This window comes from Rhinatrema bivittatum, chromosome 3 (genome assembly GCF_901001135.1).
Source record: "Rhinatrema bivittatum chromosome 3, aRhiBiv1.1, whole genome shotgun sequence".
Classification (NCBI taxonomy): domain Eukaryota; kingdom Metazoa; phylum Chordata; class Amphibia; order Gymnophiona; family Rhinatrematidae; genus Rhinatrema; species Rhinatrema bivittatum.
This window is the reverse complement of record NC_042617.1, coordinates 70,804,273-70,823,959: the sequence shown is the minus strand read 5'-3', so window position 1 is coordinate 70,823,959 and position 19,687 is coordinate 70,804,273. Positions and strand designations below refer to the sequence as shown.

Below are 19,687 nucleotides of genomic sequence, written 5' to 3'. Positions count from 1 at the left end.
CCTAAACCACCAATGTGATCTTCGCACAAGTTCTTTAATCTCCCCCAAATTTATGCCAACAGCTCTGCTGGTCTGTGATATCATACAAGACTTGAAAATGTGGAAAATCCCATGCCGTACACCCCAGTTGCAAGCAGACTGGATCTAAATACACCCTGACTTTGGCCAATATGTAGTACTAGAACCAGCTCTTAGAAGAGCCTAGAGAATAATTGCTTTGCCAGAAGGCTTTGATTCTTTAATGTAGGCCTGACAGTAGCTAACTGTTTAGGAGCTGTGTACTCTAACAAAGAACTAGTAATGAATGCCTGCATAATGTCATAGGAGACATCTTTGAGGCCTTTTTCTAAGTAAAAAGGACAGGGATCTAAACGACGGTGAGCATTTTTTATTTTCCCAATTATCTCCTTAAACTCCTTATTGGATAGAACTTTAAAAGAGGTCTATTTTCTACTGCTTAAGTGGGTGATAGGGCAGTAGCAGAAAGTACATTATGACCGGATAACAGAAACTGCAGGTTATTAACCTTTTCTTCAAAGCAATCTGAAATCTGCTCACAGTTTATATTACATGGATTGTGGTCTTATTAACCAGCCCATATATAGTCACAAATAACTCATGAAGGCAACACAAGGAACTCTGTCCTTTTAACACAAAAGGCCTAGACTTTCCCCATTGCCTCTCAGCTTCTCTGAGTGCTTATCTTTGAACCCTAAAATCGTAAATGAACCATGGGGCAGAGTTAAAACTACATAATTTAGAAACCCTTGGCTTAGGCGCTAAAAGATCATATGCATCGGACAATGAGCTGTTCCATAAATTCATTGGGAACTGTGCTAGCATAGCTTGTTTGCCTTAAATTGGTAACTGGGGATCTTGAGACCAAAGTACTACTGAGCCATAATGTGCCATCAGCTCCCCAGCCTTTTTTCTCCCTGTTATGTTTTCTCTCATTCCATGATTCTGACATGTGGTAGTGACAGTTTATGGCTCATGGTACAAGATCCTTGAATTGAGGCATGCTTTTATAGCCTGCTTCAAGTTCAGGCATAAACTCGTGATGCCAAATGAACTTCAAGGTTTTGTGCTTGAGTACTTGGCTATCATATTTATTTATTTATTTTATTTATTTTGATTTTTTCTATACTGATGTTCCTGTATACAATACGTATCGCACCGGTTTACATGGAACTGAACTGTCGCCTCAGGGGCGGAATACATTATAACATGTTGACATAGAACTTAAGGGAGAACATTCATGAACAAGGTAAACTGGGGCAGGGTGCAAAAAAACTATGTACATTCCGGGTTTGAGTAGGTGATACTGGGTACACAATCAGAAAGAGTATGTAAAGTGATGTAGATAACGACTGTCTCTTCATCGTTTTAACTCTCCAGGGATGAACAGGTGTTACAGGAACACAGTTGAAAAGTATATGTAAAGTGGTGAAAGTGATGTGGATACTGACTGTCTCTTCCTCCAGTTTTAGCTCTCAGGGAAGGCTTGGGTGAATAGCCAGGCCTTTAGCTTCTTTTTGAAAGTTGCTATGCAAGGTTCTTGGCGGAGATCTGGCGGAAGCTTGTTCCAAAGGAGGGGTCCCGCTGTGGACAAAGCTCGTTTCCTCAGTGAAGTTGTGGTCGGGTGGGTGTGCAGCATGTTCTGGTATGCACTTCTGATCGGTCTCTTTGAGGTGTGCTGTTGTAGTTGAAAAGATAGGTTGAGGGGAGAGATGTTATGTAGCGCCTTGTGAATCATCATGAGAGCTTTAAAAAGTATCCTGAATTTTATAGGCAGCCAGTGAAGGTTTTGAAGGATAGGGGTAATGTGTTCTCTCTTTTTGGTGTTGATGAGGATTCTAGCCGTCGCATTCTGGGCCATCTGAAGTGGTTTGATGGCGCAGGCGGGCAGGCCCAGGAGGAGAGAGTTGCAGTAATCCAGTTTAGGGAGGATAATAGCTTGTAGGACCAGTCGGAAATCTCGGAAGTGTAGGAGTGGTTTTAATTTTTTTAATACCTGTAATTTGAAGAAGCATTCTCTGGTGGTGTTGTTTATAAACTTGCTGAAGTTGAGTTGGTTGTCTAGGATCACCCCGAGGTCTCTTACTTGCGGTGAGTGGTTGATCGGTGTGAGGGAGAGTTGGGAAGAGATCGGCTGGTTGAGCAGGGTGCCACTATCTGGAGCTATTATTAGGATTTCTGTTTTGCTGGTGTTTAGTACAAGGTTGAGGCTGCAGAGCAAGTAGTTGATTTCTGTGAGGCAGCTGTTCCAGTAGGACCATGTTTTGTGGAGGGATTCAGCTATCGGGATAAGGATCTGAATGTCATCCGCATATAGGAAGTGTGTTAGCTTGAGGCTGGATAGTAGATGGCAGAGAGGGAGGAGATAAATGTTGAATAGTGTCGGTGAAAGGGATGATCCTTGTGGTACTCCATGCTTTGATCTGATAGGGTGTGACTCTTTGTTATTAATCTTGACCTTGTAGTGCCTGTTTTCAAGGAAGGATCTGAACCAGTTGAGCGCCACTCCTGTTATGCCGATGTCTGCAAGGCGCTGGATGAGGCACGAATGGTTGACCGTATCAAACGCTGAGGAGAGATCTAGTAGTGCGAGAAGGAATGGTTGACCTTTTTCCTGATTAATGAGAATGGAGTCAGAGAGGGAAGTTAATAGTGATTTGGTGTTCAATGATTTTCGGAATCCGAATTGGTTTGAGGTGAGGATGTTGTTTTCTTCCAAGAATTCAGATAGTTGTCTGTTTACGACCTTCTCCATGATTTTAGCGATCATTGGGAGGTTAGCAATGGGTCTAAAATTGGCTGGGTCAGTGGGTGGTAAGTTGGGTTTTTTAAGGAGAGGTTTGAGAATTGCCAGTTTGAATTGGTCCGGGACTTGGCCTTGAGATAGAGAGCAGTTTATGATGTCCGCAATGGGTTTGGAGATGATGTTAGGAATGGAGAACAGCAGATTGGAAGGAATGTGATCTGATGGGTGAGAAGATGGCTTCATCTTCTTGAGTATGTTTTCTATTTCTAGAGCAGACATCAACTCGAGGGTGGCAAGTGACGCTGAGTTTGTGTTACATTGCTGAGAGGTTGTGTGTGAGTGTTGGGGGCTGGTGGTGGATGAGGAGTTTGGTTGAGGAGAAGGCCCCTTAAGAGGTGCAATGAGGGTGTCTATTTTATTCTCAAAGTAGTTCGCCAGTTCATTGGCTTTGTTTGAGGCTTGTGCATCTGGTATTAGGGCTGTAATAGGTTTTGTAAGGGCTGATACATAGGAAAATAGAGCTCTAGAATCGAAGATAAAGTGATGGATCTTTTTCGAGAGGAATTCTTTCTTGGTTCTATTGATGCTGTTTCTGTACGCATTGAGGCAGGATTTATAGGACAGAAGAGTATCTGTGGATGGGTTTTTACGCCACCTGTGTTCCTTACATCTGAGATCTTGTTTGAGTCCTTCTATGATAGCCATTCTATGATATGTCATTCTATGATAGTACCTGCAGCTGTGTTTCCTGTCTGTCTCTCCTCTTGTAGCTGGGAATATTGTGTCTGCGGTATTTCCGCAGTCAGTCGGTAGAGCAGGGGGGCAAACTTGAAACTTATTTATTTAGAGGTTTTATATACCGTTGTTCCAAGTGAGAATCACTAGATCACAACGGTTTACAGTATAAAACATTAACAATTATAAGTGATTAAAGGAAAAAAAAACACATCTTGAATTCTAATTGAGGCATGGTTCACAGTCAATAAGTGTAGGAGAAGGTAAAGTCTATTCCTACAATAGGTTTCATAACAATAATTTTTGTGGGAATCATTCTATTGGAGTTTATTTAGGTACTATGGATTTGAGAAATTGGATAGTTTTATTATGAGAGTATGTAATTGACCTATATAGGACAGTTGCCTCATCCATTTTCACATTTTTAGTTGATTTTCCTCAGTTTTATTTTTTCATTTCTTTTCATCCTTGCTTTTCCCTTTTGTATACCTCTACCATCCTGTATGGCATGTTTGTACTTATTTAGATTTAGCTGCTACCTTTTCGTTGGTAGCTCAAGACAAGACATTCATGTAGTGTAGGTATTTCCCTGTTCCCAGAAGGCTTACGATTGAAGTTTGTAATTGAGGCAGTAGAGAGTAAAGTGACTGGCTACAGTCACAAGGAGTGTCACAATCCTGAAACGCCTAATGCTGCATCTTCTGCTGGACTGACTTTCTAGAATAACAGCAGCTGTCTTCCTTCCCTTTCCCTATCAGAATACAAGCTTGACTTTGCTTTTTCCCCCATTTTATCTATCTAGTACAGTTTTAGGTTTCAAATATTGCATGAAAAGTGAAGTAGTAACACAACCCAATAACAAAATGAATATAGTTCTAACTGAAAATCTGTTTTCTAAGTAAAATAACATCAATTTAATTTGCTAGGATTTCTGCATGAACTGAAGACTGATGACCAAAAAATACCCCATAAAAATACAAACTCTGCCTGCTAGCAGTTGTTTTCACGTAGATAAGCAGCTGAATTAGCCATGCTGTCTGGGTACGTCCTCCGTGCCACTAGGTGGCGGAGCTCTCTAAGATTACCAAAGTCTTTTAGTGAGGTGCTCCCTCTTGTATTTCCCGCGTTCGCCTGAGGTTCCTCAGTCTGTTTTTTTCCGCGCAACTGATCGCACGCGGCGCTCTTCTCTCCTGAGACTTAGTTGTGAAGTAAAAAAAATAAAATAAAAAAAAGAATAAATAAAACACCATCAAAAACCACAGGAAAAGGCCATTCCAATCAGGATGCCTCGACCAGGATTTAAATTCTGTGCCTATGGCAAGATTGTCTGTCACTGATGCCTGCAAATCTTCTCTCTGCCTAGGGTCCTGATCATGACTAGGCAAACTCTGGGGACTGCGGTTGTATGTCCCCAAGAGTGCAGTGCCAGCAAGCTGCCAGGATTCAGCAGTTAAAAGCAGGACCATTGGGCTCTTATGCCCCTTCTGAAGCCTCAACAAGATCATCTCCAGGCCCAAAGAGAAGAAAGAAGTCCCCCCTCTCATCGACAGGCTTCTTCTGTTGACCCCCCCCCCCCCCCCCCCGGGTTAAAACACCTACCGCTGATGCCGCGACAAAAATTGATGCAGGGCGTGGGGGATGCGTTGGTAGCACTGCGGCCGCATGCTGCGTTGATGCCACTGACTCACTGATGCATCGAGGCCCATTGTTCCGGCTCTCATACGAAGCATCGATGCACCTCCAGAGAGACGACGCATCGGCGCACCGAAACAAAGAGAAAGCGTCTCATCCACATCCTGCTGATGCACCGCTGATGCCATTGGCACTCATCTGTGCACATCTTATTACCCCGACACTACCAACTCTGCTGAAGCCTAAAAAGCATACAACAGGTCATAAGAGGCCTAGAGATCCATCACCTCTACTAGTAGTATATTCTGACCAGGATATCTCTCCGCCAAGGTTCTCAGGCAGCACGTCATCTTCCTCAGAGGTGCTTTCCGGGCTTTCTACAGTCTCTCTACGCCAGAGCTTTCCAAACTTTTCATGTTGGTGACACACTTTTTAGACAAACATAATTTCGGGACACAGTAATTCAGTCTACTAGCAAACCAGAGGTTAAAGGTTAAACGAACGAAATGTATTTCAACAATTTATGTATGTTTCCTTAAATATATACATAATAAAATGTTTCACGACACAACCTATCTTGTGAAAACCTTTTTTTTAATATTAAAAATATGTAATATTCCAAGATTAATGTTATTGTTATAATTTATGAGTAACAATAATAAAACAAAGTTATTGTGTTATTCAATTTACCTCTTTAATGAGATATATGAGCTTGATGGGATGAACACAGCTTTTGAATATTTGGTGTTAATAAAAAAAAAGTCCAAAGGGTCTTCTGCGTAATTTTAAAAAGCTGGCCAGTTTCACACTATATAATTATTTGATAGTCTTATTCAACTAATTCTATATGGCTATGAGAGTGAAGTCTGGAATTTATAGGAAGGGACAGAATGTCAATATAATCCTGCACCTCCAGTTCTGTAACTCTGTGCATCCACTGAAATTCCCCCAAACGATGGAGCTTGGATGTTTCCCCTTACAGCTCATCATACTAAAAGATATTTTCAAATTCTGGTGTCACCTCACAGTAGCAGCAGCAAAAACACCTTCCACTGCCAGGCACATTATGAACTAACACAAAACCTTGCAAAAAAGACACTCAAAATCTATACTGCAATCCCATTGTAACATAACAGTAATAACACCAAGGACTCAAACAACAATAACTCTAACTGTGAAAAAGCAAGGGTAAATATTACACTGGGTCCTAGAATACCAATACACCACCTACTGAGGAAACAAAACAAACCAGATTGCTATAGATCCCTATGCTAGCAGAATCTCTCATCATGGTCACCCACACAGAGCAGAGACAGACCCTCACCAAATACAGAATACAAAATAAAGGAGCACAAATTAGACAAAAACTGAAATGGAAACCCCAAGAAGCCAGACTCTGTGTATTAAAAATGGAAAAACAGAACCACCATTCCTCATAAAACAAATAAAATCAAGCAACATAAAGCATCAGTTATCATAGTAAAAACCATACTAATAAAATAATATTTTAAAACTACTAAGAAATAGAATTTCTATTAATTAAAATCATTTACATTTTTTTACAATTTCCCAAACACCAATAAAATGTTTCAAAACAGCACATATATCAAATAACACCCAATAATTAAAACTAATAAGGATTTTAAAAAGCCCCTGCTGTCCATACATGGTAGTTCTTGATTTCCAGTCACCCTGATATTGCCAAGGATTAGGAGGTTATCCTCTCTCTCTCTCACAATCTCACATGTCCATTCTCTTTTACACATACACTGTCACATACATACACATTCATGCTCTTATACCCACCATAACCTCTCGCTCTCACCGACATTGACACACTCTCTCCCCCGCCACACACACATCCCCCACACAAACTCTTACTTCCCTGAATTTTCTCATACATATCATGCTCTCACTCTCTCTGGCTCCCTCACATACACACAAACACACACACCCAGGCAAGTTCCCAATCATTCTCACACAAACACACACACCCAGGCAAGCTCCCAGTCATTCTCACACACTGAAACTGACCCCCAGGCAGGCTCTCATTCATTTTCACACCACTCCCTCACCATCCCCCAGGCATGCACACATTTATTCTCACACACACAGACCCTCAGGCAGGCACCAATTCATTCTCACACACACACACATACACCACACACAGGCAGGCACCTATTCTCACACATACAAACCCCAGGAAGACACCCATACATTCTCATACACAGACACACCCTCAGGCAGGCATCCATGCATTCACACATATACCCCCAGGCAGACTCCCATTCATACACATGCACACACTAAAGGCAGACCCCCTCTCTTTCTTTTGCCAGCAACCTCGGAGACTCTCTCATTCTTCTGCTGCCACTGTCACTGATGCCGCATGGCTATTGGGGAGGCGCTGATTGCTGCTATTGGCACTGAAGCCCATTCTGCTGCCTCCTCTGTGCAGACCCCATGGGTTTCCACTTCCTCCATGTTGCTCTTGTACATTGTGAGATCCGCATAGAGAAAGTGCTACTCATGCACATTACCAAAGATTACATGTGCCAATCAGTAAAAAGTAATTTTTTTTTTTACCTTTGCTGTCTGCTCTTAGTTTTCTAATCTGTTGGTCACAGGCTTTTTTGTTCCACCTCCCCTTTCTTAGTTTTTTGCCAATTCCTTTCATATTGTGTTTTTTTCTATTTCTTTTCTCTCCATCTATCTTCTTCCCTCAAACATAGTCAGGTTCTCATTCTCACATGCTTTCTCTCTCTCACACACACACACACACACACACACACACAGGCTCTCAGCCTCACATGCTCTCTCTCATACAATCATTCATACACAGTCTCTCTCTTGCACATGCTGTCTGACTCTCACACACCTAGGCTCTCTCTTACTCCCATATGCTGTCTTGCTCAAGCACAGGCTCTCACTGTCACATGCTCTCTCTCATACAATCATTCATACACACAGGCTCTCACTGTCACATGCTGTCTCTCTCACACACACACAGGCTATCACATGCTGTCTCTGCAAACATTCAGGTCCTCACTCCCACACACACACTCTCAACTCATCTCATACACACACAGACACACAATCTCTCAACTCATCTATTACACACACTCTACAGGCCCTCAGCCTCTCTCTTACCTCTGGGCCTCCTCTTCACGGGTTGCTGCAGGAATGGCTCTGCAGCGGCCCTGATCTTCTCAGGCCGATCCGCGGTGGGGACCCTGCTACCGGGCCTCCTCCTCTTCTCAGCCCGCTGCAACAATGCTGCTCCTCTTCTGCATGCGGCTGGTGCTCCTCCTCTTTCCTGCCCGTGCGGCTCCGGCAACATTTTTCTTCCGGTGCCACGTGGGCAGGAAGGAGAAGGAGCACCTGCACGTTTAGACGTGACCTTTTTCTTCGGGCCATGGTGACGTGAGCTCCACCACGACCCTGCCGATCTTCCTGCTGTGTGTCTCTGGCACACAGCACAGCGATTCTTCACTGCTCAGCCGCCAGTGGGATGAGGTCCACCAGCGGCCGCATTGGCTCCCACTTGCTGTTGTGTCACGTGCACCAGGCTTGAGTGACACACCGGCACACTGCAGGCGACACACTAAAGTGTCACGACACACACTTTGGAAAGCTCTGCTCTACGCCATACATACTCTGGTCTCCAAGACCCTCTTACTCTAAAAGTCGTCCAACCTCCAGAAATGGTAATGCATCCCAGGGGCCCAAATACAGATGTACTTATGGCCGCCCTACTGCCTGTAGAAGCCCCAACGCTCACTCCTACTTCGGGGTTAGCTTCACAAGCTATTTCCCAAATCACCACAATATTATCACAATTCTTACAGTGGAGCAGACAAATCAGCCACCACTACATATTCCAGCCATAATACCAGTGGTTCCAGAAGACCCCTCTATCCTGGGTCCAGCTCCAAAGAACCAACCACAAAGGCCTTCATCGCCAGTGGAAGATCATCTAGACACAGCTTCCTCAACAGACTCATCAACAGACTATCTGTCAGACCCAGCTGAGGATCTGCCTGAATCCGCCTCTCCACTAGAATACCTTACCTATTCTCAATTCTTGGAAAAGGTAGGCTTAATGCTAAATATAGAAACAAGGAAAATACTCCTTCAAGAAATGTTAGGGATCCTAAAACATTTTGACAATCCCATTGAGCCCATAGCACTTCCACAACATTTGGTGCTAAATGCAGTGATGGAAAAGACATGGGATACCCCTCTCTCTACTCCACCGACATCAAGGAAAATAGACCTCAAATACCGCATGAGGGACTCCCACATACTTCTATAGTAGTTGAATCTGCGATGCAGAAAGCAAGGAAGTCACGGCTACACTCAAACACACCACCAGCTCAAGATGCAAGATCTCTAGATGACTTCGCAAAGAAAGCTTTTCAATCCAGCATGCTAAATGCTAAGATCCAAAATCATCAATTTTTCATAGTACAATATCTTTTTGAAAATCTACAGGCTCTAAAGCCTCATTTACAGCGGGGATCCTCAGAGACCAACTTGCCTGCGGAATATCACAATATGGAATTGGGTCTCAGACGCCTCCTCGCTCAGTTTATGAGGGGTTTGAGATTTCCTCAAAAACCTCTGCGAATGCTATAGCAGCAAGGAAGCTCACATGGCTTAGATCCAGTGCCATTAGGGACGACGTCCATGACAAATTAGCCAATCTTCCATGCCGTCCTGACAATCTGTTTGGAGATAAATTCACCAAAATGGTAACAAAGCTTAAGGAACAAAAGACACAGCAGTACTATCACTGACTTCTCCTCATCAGCCTTCATCCTCTAGGGAACAGTATTCTTCTTGCAGGAAACCCACCTATCCCAAAACGTACAGGCCTTACTCTTTTTACATGCCTTCGCTATTTCAACCTGCCAGACAGCAGCAACAAGGACCGTGACAGCGCCCCAGAGCCCCTCGCCAGTCCTGTCAACAAACTGATCCTCAACCCTCAAAGACCCAGCAAGGTTTTTAGAACTATTCTTGCCACCGGCTCAAACATCTTTGGAGGGGGTAGGCTGTCCAGGTTCCTCCCAACCTGGGACAACATTACATCCGACCAATGGGTCCTGAATATAATAAAGGAGGGTTACTCTCTCAATTTCAAATCCCTTCCGACCCTCCCACACTTGTTTCCTCAAAAACACCAAACTGCACATAGAGGACCTCTCTTTCGGGAAATCAAAATACTCCTCCAACAAAAGTGCATTCGGGAATTAACTTCTTCCCACCTTCATCAAGGTTTCTATTCACAATACTTCCTTATTCCCAAGAAGTCAGGAGGACCTACGCTCACTCAACAAGTACCTTCACAAAGAGAAATTCAAAATGACTTCCCTCAAGTCCATTCTTCCCTTCCTTCAACCCAACGATTGGATGTGCTCACTGGACTTGAAGGATGCATATGCCCACATACCAATGAATCCCAACTCCTGGTGTTACCTCTGTTTTCAGATGGACAGCAAACACTTCCAGTACAAAGTTCTTCCATTTGCCCCCAGAGTCTTCACCAAATATCTAGCAGTAGCGGTGGCTCACCTCTGTTGACAAGGGGTTCAAATATTTCCTTATCTGGACGATTGGCTTCTACTAGAATCCAACCAGTCTCTCCTATGGGACAATCTGATTTACACGATTTCTTGCCTAAACAATCTGGGTCTACTAATCAATTACGAGAAGTCAAATCTACAGCCAACACAAACCTTACAGTTCATTGGGGCCTATATCAACACCATTCAAGACAAGGCATTCCTGCCACGCCTGCAAGCACTAGCTCTCTCCACACTGTCTTCAGTCCTACTAAACAGTATAGCTGTTCTGGCCCGCCAAATCCTGACTATCCTGGGATACATGGCAGCATCTATTTATGTAGTCCCTCATACACGACTACACATTGCGTCGCTTACAATGGGGTCTGAAGAATCAATGGACCCAGTTCCTTCATCCACTGACGACTCCCATCGCCCTAACTATCAGCATGAAAAAAGACCTGCAATGGTGGCTACTCCCATCAACATTAACGATAGGATCACCTCTACGACCCCCTCAACATCAAATAATACTCACCACAGATGCCTCTCCCAAGGGATGGGGGGCTCACCTAGACAACCTTCAAACTCGGGGGCTATGGTCCATGATGGAATCAGCAATTCCAGAGTAGAAAAACTGAGCAGATATTTCACTCCCACGAATGGGAACTACATCAGGAAGTAGCACATCACATTTTCTCCACTTGGGGTCTTCCCTGCATTGACCTTTTCGTGACAGAGCACAACAAGAAAGTAAGGGAGTTTTGTTCAGTGTATCCAAGCCCACATCGACTAGCTCAGGATGTGTTCCTCATAAACTGGGCTTGGGGTCTTCTGTACGCTTTTCCTCTGATACCACTCGTCTCTCGCACAGTCCAGAGATGCATCGAGGACAAGGCAGATTAGATTCTCATGCGCTAGTATGGCCAAGACAACCATAGTATAGTTAACTGATACACAACTATCAATATACAATCCAATTCCCCTAGGCAACAGCCCTCAGCTACTTACCCGGGAGAACGGATCACTACTTCATCCAGTTCATTCATCACTACACCTCACAGCATGGAGAGTGAAAGGCTCGTTTTCAAAAACTTGAACATCAGTCCTCCTCTTCAGGACATACTAGTCTCCTCCAGAAAACCATTGACTAGATTCTACTACCAACGGAAGTGGTCACGTTATGCAGCCTGATGCTCAACTGATAGTATGGATCCACTCACCTGCCCACCAGAACGAATTCTAGCCTACCTCAATCTACTCTACAGCGAAGGCCTAGCCACTGCCTCACTCAGAGTACATTTATGCGCCATAGCAGCTTATCATAATCCCCTCAGTGGGGAACCCATAACATCATTCTCTCATATCTAGGTTCATGAAAGGAGTCTTGCGCTTACATCCCCCAACAAGGAAACCGCCAGTGCCATGGGATATCAACATAGTCCTAGAACCACTGGACACGATACCTCTCTTGGAAAGTACTCTTCTTGACTGCCCTCACATCAGCATGGCATGTCAGTGAACTACAAGCCTTGGTTCACTACCCTCCTTATCTACAATTTTACCATGACAAAGTTACAATACGTACCTACCCCAGTTTTCTGCTGAAGGTGGTTTCGGTTTTTCACATTAACCAAACCATCACTTTACCCACTTTCCATCCAAAGCCTCACTCCAGTGACTGTGATCGAAAGCTTCACACCCTAGATTGTAAACGTGTGCTTGCCTATTACAAAAAATGCACCCATTCTACCAACAGAGCCTCACAACTCTTCCTCTCCTTCAATCCAAATGCGCCAGGACATCCAGTATCAAAAAGAACATTATCCTCCTGGATATCTAACTGTATACAATTCTGCTATCAAAAGCGTACGGCGCAACTATCAGCGACACCTAAGGCACACCAGGTTCGTGCAATGGCTCCTTCAGATGCCCACCTCCATGATGTGCCTCTCATAGACATCTGTAAGGCAGCCATGTGGTTATCACTACATACCTTCATATCCCATTACTGTTTGGACAAACAAGCTGCTGATGATGCACGCATGGGGCGGATTATTCTGCAGAAAGGCAACTACTCAACAGATAAAACACCTTCATAAGAACTGTCCGCCTCTACGTCACCATATTGAACAAAAAAACCAAGCAAACATTTTACTAATAACAATAAGCTCAATATGTCAGCTGGGGACTCCCAGACAGCATGGCTAATTCAGCTGCTTATCTACGTGAAAAAAGCAAGTTCGCTTACCGTAAACTGTGTTTTCCGTAGATAGCAGATGAGTTAGCCATGCTAACCTGCCCGCCTCCCCAGAAGGTTCCGACATAGCAAACTAATTGAGCTTTGATATGGACTGAGGAGCCACAGGTGAATGCAGGAAGATACAAGAGGGAGCACCTCACTGAAAGACTTTGGTAATCTTAGAGAGCTCCGCCACGTAGTGGCACGGAGGATGAACCCAGACAGCATGGCTAATTCATCTGCTATCTATGGAAAACACCGTTTACAGTATGCAAACTTGCTTTTTTCTTATATATTACCTGTCATAACAAATTTCCTTAGTGACCAGGGCCCTCAGTTATTTCTTTGCAGAATTTGAAAATATTCTCTTTTAGGTAGGGACTCTCAGGCAATCAACATTTTCTTTTGAAATTTTGCATTTCATATATAACATGCTTTGCTCTTTTCAAAGGACTGTCAACCTTGGCTGATGTACAGACTGGAGTGCAACACATCTTAGCAGATATGATTGCCAAAGATAAAGAAACACTGGAATATATCAGAAACCAGTAAGCACTCTTTCTCGCTTTAATTTTTCTTTTTTAATGATTCCGCTTAAGATTGTTCTGTTTATTAGGTACTGCATTTTATTTTATTTTCCTTGATTTCCTAAATTATGGCTCTAATTTTTGCTTTTTCTTTTACTTTATCAACTTCTTCACATATTTAAGGACCAAAAAAAATATTTTTAAAAAGACTTCATAGGAATGCACAATGGGAACAAATGGATAGAAAACATTTAGTTTGTTTAATTTGTGGAAGAATATTAGCAAGAAATAAACTGCTGAGATATTTTGTTAAATTTGCAGGCAGTCTATTAATTTTTCTCTGTGGCTGTTGTTGGGGAAAAATTATGGAACAACTATTCAGATTGTTTACTGTGGATGTCTATTCCTTCTCTGTATTTGCTAATAATGAATTAGCATAGTGGGCTAAAACAAGGGCTTCTGATATAAGCCTGAAACAAGGGTTTCTGATATGAGGCTAAAGATGTAAAGTGAAAAGTGTAAAAAAATGTTTCTTCACAGAAAGGTTGGTAAGTGCATTGGAAAGACTGTCAGTGGAGGTAATAGAGGGAAATGCAGTATCAGAATTCAACAAAGCATGAGCTAAGTTCAGAGCATCCTTAGTTGTGATGAAGTGAATGTAAAGCCAGAGATTAAGTAAGGTCTGTGGTATTGCAACAGGAAAGGAAAATGGACAGACTAAATAGGCCTTGTAAGTTTTATCTGTTGTCAGTATAATTTTTAAATGTATTTTGTATTTTTTAATACAAAATATATGTAAATATATGTAAATTTATATATATATATATATATACACAAAATATATGTAAATTTAATATGTATATACAAAAAATATACATATTAAATTTACATATAAATTTATATGTATATACCAAAAATAAATAAATTTATATATATATACAAAAAATATATATACAAAATATATGTAAATTTAATACAAAATGTATGTAAAGCCTGTTGCTAATTTATTTACTGTAAACCGAGGTGATGTATATTTTTACGTGCCGCGGTATATAAAAATCACTAAATAAATAAATAAATATTTGAGAAAGGAACATATACACAACCTACAATGATCAAATACAGTCAAGTACCAAAAGATTATGATAATCATGTATAACTTGTGAATAACCAAAATAACTGAGTTTAACTTCTCTTTCTCCCTTTGGTTTTCCTTTAAGTTACCCCTGTGGAAGTCTCCCCCCATGATGAGGTCACAGGAGTAGCCTCTGCCATTGGATTCTCCCTGCCAAAAGGCCAATTTGCCCTTTCTAGTTCCCTTCTGCTGGATCAGTCAAAGGATTTAAGAGTCCTTGGAAAGGTTCTTAGCAATAAACGAACACTGTAGCAAATTGCTATTTGGCAATAAAGTTCAGAATAAATACTTTAGCAAAACTTCGCTCTATCACACCTCCTCCCCCACTGAAACAAATGCAAGATTACACAGTCACTGTAGTCATCCTCTGTCTATTTCCATGTCCAAACCATCTGTTGGCTTTGAGATGTCTACCTCCATTTCCGCAAGTGCTGCCTCTCTCTACTCTGGGGAAAGTTGATTATTCAGCCCCCGCCTTGATCACCTGCCTCTGTCAACTCCTGCACCTCTCAACTTATCTCAGTTGTATGCTTGGTGAGCTTAGATTCTCTGATCACCCTGCTTTCAGGGACTCTGTACTCAGAGAATCTGGTTAATGTAGTCTACTGGTCACAGTTCATTGATCTGAGGTATCTTGGTTTATTCCTTTCTAAATGATTTGAAAGATGCTTAATGTTGCCAGCTTTATTATACAGTGGCAAAGAATATCAGCACTATTCAAAAAATAGTGCAAAAAATAAAACTGGCCCAATAACACACACATTTATCAATTGCCCTAGTCAATCATTCCTCATTCACACTGCTTCTAAACTCTCTGTAGTGTTATGCATTTATAACATGTATAGATATCGAAATAAAACATCAAAATATATACAAAGTGCTTTTAATGAAACAATGACACACTTGCAAATAGAGCTGGACTTCAAGAAAGATACTTTGTGAATTGCAAATGAGTCACATGGAAGACACCTTCATTAAAACGGGGATACAGTTGAATCACAGACCACAAGAACAGATACTTTGTAATTTTCCCAGGACTGTTGTTCCAATGATGTTTCTGTAGTCTATGTTCTACTACTGCTATATCATGTATTCTATTCTCTCTGTCCCTACAAAGGCCTCTGTTTCGCCGTCCAGGCTTCCTCAGGGGAAGATATTGTTCATAACTATTTTCGTTGATACCATGGACTGTATATATTGAAGATGATTTGTTCTTATTGTTGATTCTACTAGAGAAATTAAATGTTTTACACAATATTGGTATTAATGCCTGTATAGAAACATCATTAGAACATCAGTCCTGTGAAACAATTACAAAGTATCCTTTCTTGTGGACTGTGATTCAACTGTATCTCCTTTTTATCTTCCATGTGACTCATTTGCAATTCACAAAGTATCTTTCTTGAAGTCCAGCTCTATTGCAAGTGTCATTGTTTCATTACAAGCCCTTTGTATATATTTTGACGATGTTTTATGTCGATATCTATACATGTTATAAGTACATAACACAACAGAGAGTTTAGAAGCAGTGTGAATGAGGAATGATTGACTAGGGCAATTGGTATGTGTTGTTGTGCCAATTTTATTTTTAGAATTATTTTTTGAATAGTTTTGATATTCTTTGCCATTGTGCAATAAAGCTTGCAACATTAAGCATATTTTAAATCATTTAAAACATTAGTGATGTTACTTACCCTATTTTAGGGTTCTCTGATGGATATACCATTTTAGGTACCCACATATAATTTTTATTTAAAGCCTAGATCCAGTATACTATATAGTGACATTTAGTTGGTTTATACCTTGCCATGCTGCTCCTGTTCCTTCAGCTTCTTATACTCTCCCAAGATGGGCAGGTGCCCTTCCTTCACTATACCCCCTACTAATCCTCCTTCCCTCTCCCACTACAGTTCAGCTGAAGATCAATCTTTTATTCCTTATCATCCATGTTAGACCAGTCCAAAGAAGTGGGTTATGTTCCTCTGTAAGCAAATGGAGACAGAAAAAAAGCTCATAAGTACTTAAGATTTGCCATACTGCGTCAGACAGAAGGTCCATCAAGCCAGTATCTTGTTTCCAAAAGTGGCTAAGCCAGATCACAAGTACCTGGCAGGATCCCAAAGGATAGATAGATTCCATGCTGCTTATCCCAAGGATAAGAAATGGATTTCTGCAACTCCATCTTAATGGTTAATGGACTTTTCCTCCAGGAACTTTTTCAAATGCAGCTACACTAATAGCTATCACCACATCCTCTGACTGACTTCACTCCTATAAGGGTCTGGTGCTGCCTTCAGCTCTTCAGTATATCTGTCTTCAGCATATGATTCAGATGTGTGGGCTAGTGCTGCAACTATGAGTAGGCCACTTCTGAGAAGGTTTGAGGCTCAGGCTTTTGGTGGCACAAAGGCCTAGTCTTGGGAGAGCTCTTGGTGATGGTCCTGGTGGGACTGATTCTCCCTTCCCCATTGAGAACTGACTCAGTAGGGGTCTGAGTTCCCACACCGATAGATCAAATATTGGGCTGTCCCTGGTGACTGTTCCCCTGATGGGTTCAGCAACAGGAGCTACTGATAGCACACGCTTCTTTTATACTAGGAGAGCAACAGAGAGGAAGTAACATTATGAAGAAACAAAAAAAAAGCTTGCCTTTTTTGAGGACTGCCTTCTAGTCTCTTATAGTGCTGTGCTGATTTGGAACATAAGAATATAAGTGCCATGCTGGGTCACACCAAGGACAAGCGAGCTCAACATTCTGTTTAACAGTGACCAGCCTGGGTCACAAGTACCCATCAGATCACCAATATTTGATCTATTTCTTGTATCTCACTTCCAGACATGAGCAGTGGCTTTTCCATGTCTACCTGGCTAATGACTGTTTATGGACATTCCCTTCAGAAACTTGTCTAATCATCTTTTGAACTCAAGTACATTAGTTCTTTCAGATACATCCACTTACGACAGATTCAATAGCTTGACTGTGTGGTGAGTGAAAAAATACTTCCTATGATTTGTTTTAAATCTGCCATTTGCTAGATTCATGGGGTGTCCCCTAGTCCTAGTGTTTGAAGGGGGAAAATAACCAACCATTCCCTATTTACCTGTTCCACTCCACTCATTATTTTGTAAATTTCAATCATATCCCTTCTGTCATCTATGTTCCAATCTAAAGAGTCCTATCTGTTTAGCCTTTCTCCAAAAGGGAGCTTTACCATTCCCTTTATCATTTTTATTGCCCTTCTCTATACTTTTTCTGTGTCTGAAGATATAGTTGCACCATGGATTTATACAAGAGCATTATGATATTCTTAGTTTTGTTCTCTGTTCCTTTTCAAATAATTCCTAATTATACTATTTGTCTTTTTGACCATTGCCACACACTGAGCCAAAGATTTCATGGTATTGTCCACAAGGACTCCCAAGTCCTTTTTCTGGGTAGTGACTCCTAACAGGGAGCTTGCATCATGTACCTGTTGTTGGGATTATTTTTCCTACGGGGATTAATTTTCCTATGTGCATCACTGTTCATTTCTTCTTTTATTTCTGCCCTCCTGCTCTCTTTCTCCTTGCCGCTCCCTCTTCCCCTTTTCTCGCCTGCTCCCACTCCCCTCTCCTCGTTCATTGTAATTCCTCCTTTCCTGAGTTAAATTGTAAACCGGTGTGATGTGTCTCACGAACATCGGTATATTAAAAGTTCTTAAATAAAATAAATAAATAAATACTTTGCACTTGTCCACATTAAATTGCATCTGCCATTTAGAAGCCCAGTCTCCTAGTCTCACAAGGTCCTTCTGCAGTTCTTCACAATCCATTGCTGTTTAATGACTCAGAAACAATTTTGTGCTGTCTGTAAATTTGATCACCTCATTCATTGTTCCTTTTTCCAGATCATTTATGAATATGCTAAATAGCAGAGGTCTCGATAAAGACCCCTGGGGCATTCTACTAAGGACCTTTCTCCATTTAGAAAACTGACCATTTAATTCTACCCTTTGTTTCTTGTCTTTTATACAGTTACCCATCTGCAATAGGACACTGCCTCTAATCCCATAGCCTCCCAATTTCCTGAGAAATCTCTCGTGAGGGACTTTATTTTTATTATTAATTTGATTTGTCAAATGTCTTCTGAAAATCCATACACACTATATGAACTGGCTCATCTGTCTGTGCATTTATTTATACCCTCAGAAAAATCTAGTAAATTGGTTAGGCAAGACTTCCCTTTGCAAGAACCATGTTTATTCTCCCCCATTAGACCTTGTCTATATATGTGGTCAGTATTTTTGGTTTTAAGAATAGCTTCAAACATTTTGTCTGGCACTGATGTCAGGTTCACCGGTCTTTAATTTTTTTGGATCCCCCGGAGCTCTTTTTAAAAATTGATGTCACATTCACCACCCTCCAATCTTCTGTTGCCCAGGTTGTTTTAAATGATAGGTTGCAAATCACCAGAAATAGGTCTGCAGTTTCAGTTTTGGGTTTTTTTCAGAACTCAAGGGTGAATATCACCTGGTCCCTCTGATTTGTTATTCTAGGGTCTGTCAATCTGAATTATTACATCCTCCAGTTTCACAGCAATTCCATCTAGTCACTCAGTCATCACCATCAAAAAATGTTTCTGTTGTAGGTATGACACAGACATCCTCCTCATTAAAGACAGAGGCAAATAATTAGTTTTTCTAATTCCTTGTCCTACCCTGACCCCCCTAGCGGCCCAATTAACCCCCTTACAGGCTTTTTTGCTTTAAATGTACTTGAAAAAGTTTTGTTACTTGTTTTTACTTCTATGGCAAGATTCTTTTCAAATTCTTATGCTGCTTAATTACTTTTACATTTGACTTGCTAGTGCTTATACTTTTGCTTATTTTCCTTATTAGGGTTTGCTTACCATTTTTTTGAATGATGCCCTTTTGGCTTTAATTGCCTCTTTCACCTCACTTGGTCAGGGAGTCTGAGGTGATCACTCTCCATTCTCACTCCATGCAGTTGCTTCCCGGTTAGGCTGCAAAAAGAGGGAAGCATGGTCCTGCAGGTGAGTTGCGGTGGCTCAGTGTGTCAGCTGGTATATTCTGCGTGGCTTGTGAG

The 19,687-nt window shown here is 41.6% G+C and overlaps 1 protein-coding gene across 3 annotated transcripts in view; it reads left to right on the top strand.

Moving 5' to 3' along the window:
* SRBD1 (S1 RNA binding domain 1) overlaps positions 1-19,687 on the top strand; it is a 593,419-nt gene that overhangs the window by 108,454 nt on the left and 465,278 nt on the right. For all 3 annotated transcript variants that reach the window (XM_029593347.1, XM_029593346.1, XM_029593348.1), the window contains one exon: positions 13,392-13,488. In XM_029593347.1, coding sequence (XP_029449207.1) covers positions 13,392-13,488 — 97 coding nt within the window. The remainder of the gene's footprint in view (positions 1-13,391; positions 13,489-19,687) is intronic.